Genomic DNA, 16,212 nt, shown 5'->3' with positions numbered 1-16,212 from the left:
AAAGAAAGTCTTCATGAATTAAGTAATGATAATGGTATAAGATTGATTACTTTTGCAACCTCAAAGAATTTAATTGTGAAAAGTACCACTTTTAAACATAAAGATATCCATAAATATACCTGGTCTTCTCCAGATGGTAAAACTCATAATCAGATAGATCACATTCTCATTGATAAGAGAAGGCATACTAGTATAATTGACGTTTGTACACATAGAGGTGCTGACTGTGCCAGTGACCATTATTTAGTAATTGCTAAATTAAGAGAAAGACTCTCAGTGACAAATCATAAGCAACAAAATCTAAAAGTTCTAAAATTTGATACAGGAAAGTTTACTGATGAAAGAATTAAGAAAGATTACCAAATTAAACTGTCAAATAGATTTGATGTTTTGCAGGATTTAAATGATGATGAAAATATAAATGAAACAGACGTAAATAAGAATTGGGAGCACATACGTAATGCAATAGAATCAGCAGCTAAAGAAAGTATAGGATACCATAAACCGAGAAAAAGTAAGCCATGGTTTGATAATGAATGTCATAATCTAATAGAAATAAGAAATCAGGCTAGACTTAGGTGGTTAAATAACTCTGATGATACAAATCTAAACAATTATAATAGAATAAAGCGAGAAGTTAACCGCACGTTTAGAAGTAAAAAAAGAGATTACTTGAAAAGCAAAATTAACGAAATTGAAACAAACAGCAAAAATAAAAATATCAGAGATTTATATAAAGGTGTAAATGAGTTTAGAAAGGGGTGGCAACCTAACGTAAACTTGATAAAAGATAAAGACGGTGATTTTCTTGCTGACCCAAGCGATATTCTAAATAGATGGAAGAACTACTTTAATGACCTTTTAAATGTCCATGTAGGAGATAAATCAGAAGTGAATGAAGTCCACACAGCAGAACCTTTAGTTCCAGAACCTAACTTGACTGAAGTTAGAGATGCTATTAAAAGGCTAAAGAATAACAAAGCACCTGGCATTGATTTAATACCAGCTGAGTTAATTAAATATGGTGGAAATTCATTAATATGTCAAATTCATAAATTAATTTGTTTAATATGGAATAAAGAAGAAATCCCTCAACAGTGGAAAGAATCCATAATTGTTCCTGTGTTTAAAAAAGGTGATAAAATGAACTGCAATAATTACCGTGGAATTTCTCTACTCTCAACAACATATAAAATATTATCTAACATTCTTTTAACAAGACTAACCCCATATGCTAATAAAATTATAGGTGATTATCAATGTGGATTTAAACGCAACAGATCAACTACAGATCAAATTTTTCACATCAGACCGACACTTGAAAAAAAGTGGGAATATAATCAAAATGTCCATCAGCTATTCATTGATTTCAAAAAAGCATATGATTCGGTCAAAAGAGAGAAATTATATAATATATTAGTAGAGTTTGGAATACCTAAGAAGCTTGTTAGTATGATAAAAATATGCACCAGTGAAACAGAAAGTAAAATTCGTGTGGGTATTAATATGTCTGACAAATTTACAATTCATGATGGGTTAAAACAAGGAGATGCATTATCTCCATTGCTCTTTAATTTTGCCTTAGAATATGCTGTTAGGAAGGTAAACGAAACTAAAGAAGGACTAAAATTAAATGGTGTGACTCAGTTGTTAGCATATGCAGATGATGTAGACTTACTGGGGGATGATGTGAATACAATTAAGAATAATGCTAAAATATTTTTCAAAACTGCTAAAGAGATAGGTTTGGAAGTTAACAAAGAGAAAACTAAATATATGCTTACAGGCCGAAACCAAGTGTTAGGTAATAATCAAAATCTAATTATTGATAACAACTCGTTTGAAACAGTTTCCAAATTCAAATACTTAGGAGTAATATTAACAAATGAAAATTATATTAAAGAGGAAATAAAAAGTAGGCTTAATTCAGGAAATGCATGTTACTTCTCTCTTCATAAACTTTTGTCTTCTCGTTTAATATCTAAGAAACTAAAAGTTAAAATATACAAAACAGTAATTTTGCCTGTAGTATTATATGGGTGTGAAACTTGGTCCCTTACATTGAAAGAGGAACATAAATTGAGAGTATTTGAAAATAAGGTCCTTAGGAAAATCTTTGGACCTAAAAGGGATGAGGAGACTGGTGAGTGGAGAAGGTTACATAATTTAGAAGTACATAATTTGTATTCATGTCCAGATATTATTAGAATAATTAAATCAAGAAGACTTAGGTGGGCAGGCCATGTGGCACGAATGGGAGAGGAAAGAGGAGTTTACAGGATTCTTGTTGGGAAACCTGATGGTAAGAGACCTGTAGGAAGGCCAAGACGAAGATGGAGGGACAACGTCGAGATGGACCTAAGGGAAATCGGTAGGGATGGAAAAGAGTATATAGATCTTGCTCAAGATAGGGACAGATGGAAGGCCTGTGTTGCTGCAGCCATGAACCTTCGGGTTTAAGAAGGCTAGAGAGTTAGTTAGTTAGTTAGTTAGAAATTATCAACTATATTCTTAAGTACAGCATTGTAATTAGCATATATATATTTTCGTAAATGTCTGTTATATCGGAGACACATTAAAATCGGATATTTTGTGTTTCGGATGGTTCATACTTACCAATTGTGTATTGCGGAACATAGTTCAAGGTGCCATTATGCTTTTTACACGAAAATAACTTCGATTTTTCATATTACAAGTAATTATTTTGGTTCCTTTCTTCCATTGTGGAACATACAATATGGCGTGCACAGCTTGTGTTTTGTTGATTTGGAGTGGGTATGCAGTGTTTCCAACCTTCTTAACTTAAAAATACCTACTTTTGTGTTCATTATGTCATCACAAACCATTGACGGATAGCCCCAAAAACCATTCACGATAGCTCCATGAACCATTGATGGATAGCCCCAAAAACCATTCACAATAGCCCCAAAAAACATTCACGATAGCTCCATGGACCATTTCCGGCAAGGTTAGGTTAGGTAAGCATAGTAAAAAAAAATTCTCGTAAAAAAGGCACGTTTGGAAACACTGGCGAGACCACGTGACTTTTGATGCTCACACCATCTGCGGGAACATAATGGAAACAACGGCATAGTGTTGTCGCTTTGCACAAAATGCAAGTTTATTATATTAAAAGTGCTTATTTCTTGTTGTGCAGTATTCTACGGTGAGAAAATACCTCCATGAACTTTAAAAATGCTACAGAAACTCATTTCCGTAAGTAGTTTCTTCTGTAAAAATGAAGAAATGTGTCTCCGATATAACACACATTTACCTATATTTTTAACAGTTATTATATTATTAATATTATAATGGACACTGGAATCTTTTACTGTGAGATCTACTCTAAGGTATAATAAATTGTACTTCCTTTTCAGTGCCTCCAGTTATTCAAGACAGATCAGTTCAAAAGTTGGAAGTGGTAGAAGGAGACACCATTACAATTACATGCCCAGCTGATGCATTTCCTCCTCCATCAGTAAAATGGTTAAAGGTACAGTATTATGATTATTGAAGCTTTACTGGTTATGAATAACAATGAAGTTCTTGTGGGTAGTAGCATGGTATGTTGAAACTCGTTTGGTGTCACAGGCAACTTAAACTCAGTAGTCTTTTCATTCTGTGAATTCCAATTCCTGTGATTTGATTACTGATATCAGATAAATACTGATATAATACAGAGTTAGCATAAATGATTTTCTTAATTTGAAACATATATTACTTATGTTTTAATGGAATCCAGGTGTACAGAATTGGTACAGATAGAAAGATAAGTTCAAAACGTTTTTATTGGTCTACCTTGCAAACCATGTAGTATGCATTGTTTGCTACCCCTGCTGAAAATTTTGTCTACTGTTTTCAGTAGATCTATAGGTGTTTTGAAAGATCTACTGTGTTTAGATTTTGAAGTAGATATAAAAACAAATTGGGAGGAATGAAAAGTTATATTTACAGTCAACATGTTGAGTTACATACACTGTATACAATATTACATGTAATATGAAGAGAATATTTCACTTGTATTTTTCCTACTGTACATGTACAGTAGGCCTACTGAACTGGTTCAGTAGAAAACCATTGAGTTTCTGTAGAGTACAGTCAGGGGCGCCGACTTGTCAAAATTATTGGGGGGGGGGGCTCTGATCACTGAAATAAATTAATGAATGACTCACTCCCTCCCTTTTTTTAAAAATAAAAATTACGTCTTCATATAGCAGTTCTTAAGCAGCTATTTCATGTAAATGAAATGTAACATGAAAAACGTGTGTCTGCTCATTTGTTTTTTAGATAACAATTAACATTTTTATTTAAAAGTAAGCTATGTATTTACATTAAGAGGCCAACATAACAGTTTTTTGCCGGCCTCGGTAGCCGAGCGTGTTGGGTGGTCAGCTCAACTCGCTTTGATCCGGAGGTCTCGGGTTCGAGTCCCGGCGAGGGCATGGGTGTGTTGTAATGTCCGCAACAGACTTGTAAAGAAAGGACATGTGATGGGTGCAAAGAACCTTAGCGTTGACGTATCCATAAAAATAGCGAATATTTACAATATTTAACAGTTTTATTTAATTATTTACATAAATGCTAACACAAATCGCAGGCAAATAGTTTTACTTTTTTGTTCTTGCTACAATATTTTACTTTTTTAATTTAATTTTGCAATAATAAATAAACACATAGCATGCCGTGCTTTAGCAATAATGCCTTTGATCATAGCCGTTCCCGCTTTCGCAATACAGACTTTTCATAAGCTTTCCTTGCGTACTTTACTGCAAGCCATTGTTGAATAAACTCAAAGACTTTAGAATTATTTTCCCCTTATTCTTTGGACTAGAGGAAGAGATTTCGAGGATAACTAAAGATCGTACATATCAATATTGCCTGAAAGTCGTGTTTTCGACCTCAAATTTTCCAGAATTCACTAAACAACATACTGGTATAATTGTCATATCACCTCGTTATTTTGAAACTCTTTTTAGTAAAAATGTTAACAATACTCATAATTATATACTTAGTAATACATAATAAGTCATGTGTTTTTCTGTCTCTGTTCATAGCCCCTCCAAAGTTGATGGTTTAGCGGTCTAACCCCCCCCCCCCCAAATTGGGAGGAATGAAAAGTTATATTTACAGTCAACATGTTGAGTTACATACACTGTATACAATATTACATGTAATATGAAGAGAATATTTCACTTGTATTTTTCCTACTGTACATGTACAGTAGGCCTACTGAACTGGTTCAGTAGAAAACCATTGAGTTTCTGTAGAGTACAGTCAGGGGCGCCGACTTGTCAAAATTATTGGGGGGGGGGCTCTGATCACTGAAATAAATTAATGAATGACTCACTCCCTCCCTTTTTTTAAAAATAAAAATTACGTCTTCATATAGCAGTTCTTAAGCAGCTATTTCATGTAAATGAAATGTAACATGAAAAACGTGTGTCTGCTCATTTGTTTTTTAGATAACAATTAACATTTTTATTTAAAAGTAAGCTATGTATTTACATTAAGAGGCCAACATAACAGTTTTTTGCCGGCCTCGGTAGCCGAGCGTGTTGGGTGGTCAGCTCAACTCGCTTTGATCCGGAGGTCTCGGGTTCGAGTCCCGGCGAGGGCATGGGTGTGTTGTAATGTCCGCAACAGACTTGTAAAGAAAGGACATGTGATGGGTGCAAAGAACCTTAGCGTTGACGTATCCATAAAAATAGCGAATATTTACAATATTTAACAGTTTTATTTAATTATTTACATAAATGCTAACACAAATCGCAGGCAAATAGTTTTACTTTTTTGTTCTTGCTACAATATTTTACTTTTTTAATTTAATTTTGCAATAATAAATAAACACATAGCATGCCGTGCTTTAGCAATAATGCCTTTGATCATAGCCGTTCCCGCTTTCGCAATACAGACTTTTCATAAGCTTTCCTTGCGTACTTTACTGCAAGCCATTGTTGAATAAACTCAAAGACTTTAGAATTATTTTCCCCTTATTCTTTGGACTAGAGGAAGAGATTTCGAGGATAACTAAAGATCGTACATATCAATATTGCCTGAAAGTCGTGTTTTCGACCTCAAATTTTCCAGAATTCACTAAACAACATACTGGTATAATTGTCATATCACCTCGTTATTTTGAAACTCTTTTTAGTAAAAATGTTAACAATACTCATAATTATATACTTAGTAATACATAATAAGTCATGTGTTTTTCTGTCTCCGTTCATAGCCCCTCCAAAGTTGATGGTTTAGCGGTCTAACCCCCCCCCCCCCTACCAAATTTGATGGTCTAGAACATTTCAAATGTGTTAAGTTCATGTGGCACAATTCAGAGTAAACTTTACAAGAGAAGCAAAATAATACATTAGATCCTCTTAAGCAAAATTATTTGGGGGGCTCTGCCCCCACATCATTAACATTGGGGGAGCTCGAGCCCCCCCAAGCCCCATGGAGTCGGCGCCTATGAGCACAGTTGATTACCAGTGGTGTAGCATGGACATTTCGGGTGGGAATTCAAGTCCGAAGGAAGAGTCTGCCCTTTCTTGCTTAATAATTTATTTATGGTATTAGTCGCCACAGGTATTATTTGCCTGAAGTAAGCTGGTTTAAGCAAAATTATTTGGGGGGCTCTGCCCCCACATCATTAACATTGGGGGAGCTCGAGCCCCCCCAAGCCCCATGGAGTCGGCGCCTATGAGCACAGTTGATTACCAGTGGCGTAGCATGGACATTTCGGGTGGGAACGCCAAGTCCGAAGGAAGAGTCTGCCCTTTCTTGCTTAATAATTTATTTATGGTATTAGTCGCCACAGGTATTATTTGCCTGAAGTAAGCTGGGTTTTCAATAAAACATCATCATTGCATGTTTTAGCTAGAAAATTAGATGCCTCACTATCCCACAGATGTTTTGAACTCTGGTGTTCTATACCTTTTTTTATATCTTTCTGCATGACGCAAGTCATTAAAAACCTACCTGAATCACAAGCGCCTCTGCACAACAATAGACGTCATTGTTGTGGGCGATCCAACTACTGATTGATTTGGTTTATTTTATTTCGCTTTTCTACCACTTTTGGTTAATTGCGAATATGAATATGAGTGATGATATTGATGAAGGGACACTGACAAAGAACACCCGTGCTCACGCCGGGATTCGAACCAGGGACCTCTGTCGTCTCGGCGCACTGTGAAAAGCAGAGTGGATGATCCAAATATCGTACACTCTACTGACGTAACAGTGCCGATTAGTAATTCAGACCACTGTTTATTACATCTTGAGAATGCTGATAAACATTTTAAAATAATTTTCTCCAGAGACCATTCGATGTTAAGAGTTTTCAAATGAATGCTAAACATTTCCATTCACACAATATTAAGTTGTTAGATAATAACGAAAAAATACAATAAAAAAATAATAGTTTTGTGGGTTAAGTGGTAGAGCAGCCACAGGCTGAATTTCTACCACGAGGACTTCACCAACTTATTTGACAAAAACTGTGTTGATCTTTTAGTTTCTAATACACATCGCTGTTTGTGCGATCCCGATAAATTATACAATGCAGTGGCCTTAAGAAGCAGTATATTTGAGATTGGTAAAGTTACGTCAGTCAATATTGCGTATTGTAGCATCACATAGCACGAGTTGCATGAGCGCGAAGAGCGAAGAACCGGGTAGTAATTCTGCCGCTGTCGTCTGCTTCAGAAGGCAGGAAGGGTCACATGAACCAATCACGGTAGACCTCTCGTACGCTGGTGTAATTGAGACCATTGATGCACGTGCTGTAGAAATCGAAGCTTTCCCTCCAGAAAGGCAGCAAGGAATATAGAGTCCTGTACGCCGAACCTGCTCGGCGTCCGGCCGGGAAAGGCATTGAAAAGAGATGCTAGAACGAGTGTTGAGAATGGAGCGTTGCAAGCAGATCGCGAAAAATAGCTATTATAATGCCATGAAGGTCAAACATATATGAAATTAGTCACGTTTTACTTTATAATCACAGCATTTAAGCATTTTTGAAATTTTAAATCTGGGAACGCCGGGCGTACGGGCGTACTATAACGCTACGCCACTGTTGATTACAGTAGATTCTGTGTACTGAAAACAGTAGAAATTTCCAGCAGCCATAGAAAATGGCTTCCATAGAAGCTCGTAACTTGGCACATATCTAGCCTTTAGTCGAAATCATGCCAGACACATTGCAGCATATAACAATCGATTGTTGTGATTGATGCTCTTATATACACTTGCATATCAAACATGATCTTTGGTAAGGGTAATTTTCGCAGGCTGGGTAAACCCCAGAACCACTCAAGCTGAAGCTTGCATGAAGCTACACCACTGTTTGATTCTCTACTTGTAGTAGGTCTGTTGATCTTTTCTTACAGATGCACCCCTTCACTTAAATCAGAGTACCACTTACACATTGTATACCCACTGGATTCACAATACTTGGAACATAAATGTTACTGAACATTAATAACAGATTTGTGAACTTGGGAGAAACACTCCTATCTTCAGTGGAAGCAATTTTCTCTAATGTCACTCCTGGCATGAAACATTGTGTACTACATAGGTGCAAGGTGGACCAATAAAAATGTTTTGAGTTAATTTGCTATCCATACCAATTACATAAACCTGGATTCCATTAAATGTGAGTAATATATGTTTCAAGTTAAGAACATAATTTATACTAATCATATACCAATACTAATAACCAATGTAGTACTATTATGATACAGAATAGCAAATACTTCATTGAGAACATGAATGGATCAATCAATTCTTAACTTAATGTGTCAGAAATTTATGCTACAAAATGATTGTAAATACAAATACATACATTAACTTTTTTGTATCTTTCCAGACTCTAGATGCAGTAAGATATTAATGAATATACATTAAATTAGATTATTTAAAACAATATTAATGAATCACACAAATTAAACCACTGTTCCTCTGTTGTGCAGGATGGAGAACCCCTAAATTTTCTAACAAATGAACGTGCTGATGAGGTGCACTTTGCTTTGAGTGATCATGGAAAAAGTCTGACTATAATCGAAGCTCGACCATCTGATGAGGGAACATATTCATGTATAGCAATGAATATAGCTGGTGAAACTGATGCACAATTCTACTTGGATGTATTAACACCACCACACTTCTTGGAATTTGTATTCAAAACTGAATACAATGCCCAGATAGGACAAGAATTGACTCTGAACTGTTCCGTAGCAGGTGACCCACCACCAAAGGTGAGTGCCAACTTCAATCTATTCATAAGCATTTGAATGTGCTTTTATCTTTCTCCTTTCATTTCTTTTATCTTGGCTATGGAAATGCGATATCCTTGAAATACACATAGCCTTCGGATGTTTCTTAATTTTGTTCTTTGTGGTTTGTGTTGCTTTTTATTTACTTTAATACAGGTAAGTAGACGTAAACAAGTTACTAACTTTTTCCACGAAACTTAAAAGTGGAAGTTAATTTCGGTGGCCTCTGCCACCATCCGCTTGGTAACTCATTGCTTCATTGCTGGGCTGGCTTCCATTTCCTGTCATTTCCCTGTGTGCCACTAGGAGCGCTAGTGTACCCAGCCCAGCAGTGAAGCTACGAGTTACCAAGTGGATGGTGACAGAGGCCAACGAAATTAATAGAACTTCCACAATTAAGTTTCTCAGGGAACGTTAGTAACTCACTTACATCTAATTATTATCAACCACACCTTTTATTCCCCAAACATGAATTAATGCAGGTAATAATATGATGGAACCTCAGTTATATATTCTTTAGGTGCCTGTGGTTAAAGAACTTGAAGCCTGTGGTTAAAGAACTTGAAATATGGGAAAATATAAAATTCTATATAGAATTTTTCTTAGTTTTGTTGTATAGGAACCTAAAAAAAATGTAAAATTCAGGAATGTGAAATTAATGTTCTACTGCATGTACTTTTCCTACGTGACTTTGATTTTAAACTACAAAAACTTATGTCAAGTTTTTTACCTATGTAAATCATATTAATATTTATTAGTATTTGCAGTTTTTATTAATTTCAAATGGTGAAGAAACACTGTATTCCACATATTATATAACTGTACAACACATCCTTATATGCATGAAAATAATATATTTTTGTACACCTAATTTTTCTAATTATCATCATCTTTTTTCTTTTACAAGATAATTTGGAAAAAGAATGCCGCCCTGGTATCTGTTTACACTGCACCAGGAATTCTTGTGTTGCCAAACCAGCAGCAGCTCTTCATGCCCAAAGTGAGGGCACATGATGCTGGCACATATGAATGTGCAGCTATAAACAAAGTTGGGTCAGTGAAGAAAGATTTCCTGGTTAATGTGCATGGTAAGTATTTCATAATGTAAAGTTATGTTTTTAAAGTTTCATTAGAATTTTTATGAAAGAAACATAATATTGAAGATATCTACAATATATAGGAATAATAAAAGAGATATTTTTAAAAATATAATTCTATATGAATTACTAAATTATTCCTATCATATTTTGGTATATAAATATTAGGTATGGGGAGATTAATTAGTATTAGCAAATATGAACATATAATTTTGTTGGTAAAATTGCCAATAATGGATGGAGCACTCGTTCCTAACTTTGGTGCAAATGGTCCTGGGTCTGATTCCTGGTGGAGCTCCAAAATTTCAGTGTTAACCCAGTGTCATGAGGACAATTAGTCATGTGGGAATCAGAGAAATGTAACAGCAAAATTGCGGTGTTGGATTTTTTAACATATCTATCCACATTGAGGAGCTGTATTGGAGTCAGATCGACATATTTCCCCCCAAAATCATTAAATTGGAGATATGTGACTCCACTTTATTGGAGATGAGAAGAACTGGAGATACATCAATGTAACTCTTTGAAGTGAGTAGATACTTATAAAAAACTGAACACTACAATCTTGGAGTTAGGTTCATCTGCTTCTGACATACTGAATTGGGGGGTACTTCAAAGCAATAGCAGCAGATTCCTAGTCTTGAACAGTGGCGCAACCACAGGGGGGCTTCCCCCCTAACCTTCAACGGAAGTCAATTCTAGGGAGGTAAGGGGGGCAAACGTTGAAGGCCAAGGGCACCTGCAGGGGGCACAGAGGAGCAATTGCCTCCCTTGATTTCAAATTTTGTGCAAATAAAAATACATTTTGTAAAATTTTCTTGCTCAAGTCTCATCAAGTTCAGAGTCAAAGCTTGGGGGAGGTGGGAATCAGCCATGGGTGCCGAATAATCAAAATGAAAAAAATGTGAAAGAGAGAATGCCTTGGTGCCTCGTGATATTATTTGCACCCTATTAGGGGCAAATAGGGGGTGGGGGGTCAAACATTGACAGCGAAGGGAAACTTCCAGGGGCACAGAGGAGCAATTGACCTCCTCAATTTCAAGTTTTATGCAAATAAAAATACATTTTGTAAAATATTCTTGGCTCGCAATGCCTGCATTTCTCAGTCTTGTCAAGTTCAGAGCTGTAGGTAGGGGGTGGCAGGTGTAGGCCATAGATGCCGAGCAATCTAAATGAAAAAAATTGTCAAATTGAGAATGCTATGATGCCCCATGAAATTATTTAGCCCTATTAAATGAATATTGCTTTCAGTTGCAAAAATTGGATCTAAAAATTTTCTTGCTCGCAATATCATTGTTTTCTGTAATGTTTTTAAATAATATGTATTGAATCAACTTTGAATACATACACAATTTAGTATTAGCATGTTGGATATGTATTTTCCTATTTTATGTCGCTCCATGTTGCATATGTGTAAAACATATCTTGTACATTAAAGTTATACATGTTATGTACAAAAAGAATTATCTTCGGAATGCATTTATCATTCATTTTCTACCATTCAAAAATACAGTCTGTGTGTTTGATTTCCATTATTAGCTAATGTGAAATTGAATGTGTTGAATACATATTTCAAATCGATTGTTCCAAACAAATGCTTTAGCACCGACTTCTACCCCCTTTTTGCGTAATTTATGAAGATAATTACGTATTTGATACTACTACTACCACTAGTAATAATAATAATAATAATAATAATAATAATAATAATAATAATAATAATGCCATTATTATTGTTGTTTTTATATTATTATTATTATTGTTACGTTTATCCTGGTACTTGCCCCCTCCAAGACAAAAAATCGTGGTTGTGCCTCTGGTCTTGAAAACCAGATAGTGATGGGATACAGTTATATGACCATGCATTACCTAATGGAAAGATACTGACTGGTCTATCCTTGGCCCTCGAGGAACTGTTTGTGCCATGGGGTAATATGAACAACTAAACTTGCTCTAAAAGAATGAGGATACTCGGTTTTTAACATTAATCTGATAATTAACTCAATGGATATGTTGTATATATTTGACCAATAAATGACCGATATGCATAGCTACTTTCTGTGAATTCAAATCAGTTTCTACACAGCACCACCTGAGTTTGAAGGGCCAACTGAAGAATGGCATGAAATCCTCCAAGGGACATCGGTCTCCCTTATCTGCCCAATGATTGGAACACCTACACCAACCATCAAATGGAGAAAAAATGGAAGGGATATCAAATTAAAGTAAGTACAAGGATTCAGTTGATTGACTGATTTAGTTCGCTTTGCTTTTCTGACACTTTTTTTTTTTTTGATAATTATGAAGATGACTGGTGATGTGATGAAATTATGAAGGGACACTCACAAAGACCATCCATCCTAAGACTGGGATTCAAACTCAGAAGCCCTGGCATTATAGTGCACAGTGCTAACCACTCCTCAACAAAGGTCGGCTGTATATGGATTCAAAATAATCACGAGAGCTTCGTTACTGACAAAACTGGGCCTCCCTGATGGCGCAGTGGTAGCATCGTCACCTTGTAATCAAGGGATCTCGGGTTCGATACCCAGTGGAGGCACATAGTGGTTCAGATCCCACTTTAAACTGTAGGTCCAGTCCCAATTATCCTTACTGTGCATAAAGTGGACTTAAAACACCAACTCAATCAATCTTTCCTGACAAAACTTGCCTACCTAATTTTCAGATGCAATAACTTCACCTTTGAAAACAAATTTTACTTTCAAATATGTAGAGTGGACACAAGCACAAGGTTTCCCTACTATATCAAACTTCTTATGCACAAACTCGATTGAGAGTACATACACAGGGTGGATACTCTAGGACCATGATAAAATTCAAGTATAATTCCCAGTTTTCAAGGCAAATTTTCTAAAAATTCAAGCAGATTTTTTCTCTATTTCAACCTTACGTATTACCACCTCTCAACATCCACACACAAATATCTTAATAATACATAAAGGGTCTATGTGATTCCAACATCCAAAAATTCTGATTCAATTAAATGGTATATGTAATACTAGGGTTATTTTTTAAGTAAGGTCCGTCTTGCAATAAAAACGAAGTAATTAAATGTTTTTCAAAAAACCATTTATTTTCCGAATTTACATACACTTCTCTATTTTTCTACATAATTTCCTTGCTGGTTTAAAAATTTATCATAACAAACTACGAGTTTTTGGATACCCTCCTCATAGAACTCTGCCGCCTGTGATGATAGCCAGTTACTCACGGTCGTTTTCACTTCTTCATCAGTATCTAAACGCTTGCCGCCCAGGAAGGTCTTCAGATGGCGGAAGAGGTGGTAGTCACTAGGTGCAAGGTCTGGACTGTATGGCAGATGATCCAATACCTCCCAGCCAAAAGATTCGATCAGATCTTGAGTGTGAACCGCAGCATGTGGCCTTGCATTTTCATGAATCAGTATGACACCGGGTGACAGCATTCCACGCCCTTTGTTCTGGATTGCTCGACGAAGTTTTCATAGGGTCTCACAGAAGGAAGCTGTTGTTGTTCCTTGCGGCAAAAAGTCCACTAACAAAACACCCTGCCTGTCCCAAAACACAGTTGCCATGATCTTGCGCTTTGAAAGTGTCTGTTTTGCTTTCACTTTGACTGGCGATGATGTGTGTCGCCACTCCATCGATTGTTGTTTTGACTCGGGAGTCATGTGGGACACCAATGTCTCATCTCCTGTGACGATATGAGTAAAAAACTCATCACTAGAGCCCGGAAGTTTGGCAAAATGCCTCTTTTTATCTACTGCATATATTGATAAAATTTTTCCGGATATACGTTTCTTATGTTGTTTCGAATGTTTTGGAAGCCTTTTCATTTTGCCTATTTTGCCTATTTGGGACCCCACTGCCTATTTTTAATTATAATGCCTTTTTTTGCCTTTTTCAATGAAATTTGACATTTTTTTTAAAAAAAATGTGTATATAAATTATTTTTCTCCCAAAAAACGTTGTTGGCATTTATTTTTCTTCCGTTTATTATGTGAATAATTTTCGCCTTATTTAAGTAATATTGAACTCGCGCATGTTTCAACATTGCTGAAGGAGAAAAGTGTGAGAAAAAAGTATTTCATGCTGAGTCAGGATATTGCCTTTTGGTTAACATTTCTTGTGCATGATTGACTGCTGAAGTGGACAGGTTGATTTCGAACACAAAGAAAATATTTCTGAAATCTCCCTCTTGAACCCGAAAATTTCAGGAAGTTGCGATTGAGCTTAGTTTACCTCAGCAACCAGCAACGAGATAGGGAACCTGGATATCAGCAGCTATATATTATGCTAACAACCTTCAAAAAATCAGTGAGGTGATCGATGCTCTTCCAGAAAATGAAGCGGCTTCATTTCGTGAAGTGAAAAAACTCCTGTGCTATTCAAGTTTACTTTTGCACATTGTGGTGCATTGCCAGAGACAATTACAATTATAGCATCCATTAAAATCTTCGAGGAATCTATGCAGCAGATGATGGAAGTGCCAGGAGAAAAGGGGTGAGCTGTTGCGGAAAAGTGCTAACGGGTAGTGAGTGAAAATGAGGACTTGAAACAATTGAAAACAATTTGTGATATTCTAAAAGGTGAAAATGCTGTTACCAAAATGAGTCCAGCTACATTAGCTTGTTTTATGTATGCTCCAATAACTTCTGTCGAAGTAGAAAGATCATTTTCTATTATGAAAAACATTCTCTCTGACAGACGACTATCAATGAATGTTTAGAACTTAAAACACCTTGTAGTTATGTGCAATCAAGACGGAGAAAATTGAAATGCTCTTCCCAATTTAGATTTTAACATTTTGCCAGAAATTATAGATAAAAGTAAGCGACTTCTAAATGTGCCTTTTTTTCGGTTTATTTTGCCTTTTTTTCATTTTTAGTGCCTATTTACCACATTATAAATGCCTTTCTGCCTGCCTATTTTACCGAAAATAAATGCCTGAACTTCCGGGCTCTACTCATCACCTTCCTCGTTGTAGAGTGTCAAAAATGTTAAAGCACTTGCCAATCTTTTCTTTTTGCGTTCCTCACTCAGCAGTTTAGGAACCCATCGACAGCACAATTTCTTGAACTGTAAGTTCTCAGACACAATTTTAAACAAAACTGACCTTGACGTTTGTGGGAATTTCGATGACAACTTGGAAATTGTAAATCACCTGTCTGCGTGAATGTAGGTGTCAACTGCCTGCACCAACTCGTCAGTGATTACAGATAGCCGACCAGAGCGTGATTCGTCATGGACGTTTTCCCGACCTTCCTTGAACAATCTCACCCATTTTAGCACTTTACTGTTACTCATTGCATTGTCTCCGTAAACTTCACATATCTGGCGGGGTGCTCGATTTTCTTAAACATTTTAACAAAGCATACAGACTGATGCCGTAAATGCAAATGGTGTCGGATGTTGCTCAATGAATGCCGGGAGCCTGCACTTGCACTCATTCCTACATGCACACACAATTTCAAACAGTATTCACAAAGAGACCTTGCACCTAGCCACTACTACTAACTGGCAATCATCACAGGTGGCAGAGTTCTATGAGGAGGGTACCCAAAGACTCGTAGTTCATTACGATAAATGTTTAAACCGTCAAGGAAATTATGTAGAAAAATAGAGAAGTGTATGTAAATTCAGAAAATAAATGTTTTTTTGAAAAAACATTTACTTACTTCGTTTTTATTGCAAAACGGACCTTACTTAAAAAATAACCCACATATAATTAAAATATTTAATTTAAGGTGCTGTGTTTCTATTTACAATCAGAGGAGCAACCACAGTTTTTATATGTGGGGGGGGGGGCAAGTACCAGAATAAACGTACTGATACTACTACTAATAATAA

General features: G+C 36.1%; 1 protein-coding gene across 1 annotated transcript in view; it reads left to right on the top strand.

Annotated features, from left to right (window-relative positions):
- LOC146005477 (hemicentin-1-like) overlaps positions 1-16,212 on the top strand; it is a 171,630-nt gene that overhangs the window by 56,259 nt on the left and 99,159 nt on the right. The window contains exons 13-16 of the mRNA XM_083144722.1: positions 3,378-3,493; positions 8,964-9,248; positions 10,174-10,354; positions 12,450-12,588. Of these exons, the coding sequence (XP_083000848.1) occupies positions 3,378-3,493; positions 8,964-9,248; positions 10,174-10,354; positions 12,450-12,588 (721 nt within the window). The remainder of the gene's footprint in view (positions 1-3,377; positions 3,494-8,963; positions 9,249-10,173; positions 10,355-12,449; positions 12,589-16,212) is intronic.

This window comes from Lepisma saccharinum, chromosome 23 (genome assembly GCF_977018435.1).
Source record: "Lepisma saccharinum chromosome 23, izLepSacc3.1, whole genome shotgun sequence".
NCBI lineage: Eukaryota > Metazoa > Arthropoda > Insecta > Zygentoma > Lepismatidae > Lepisma > Lepisma saccharinum.
Note: the sequence above shows the minus strand (reverse complement) of the source record. Positions and strands in the feature narration are given on the sequence as shown.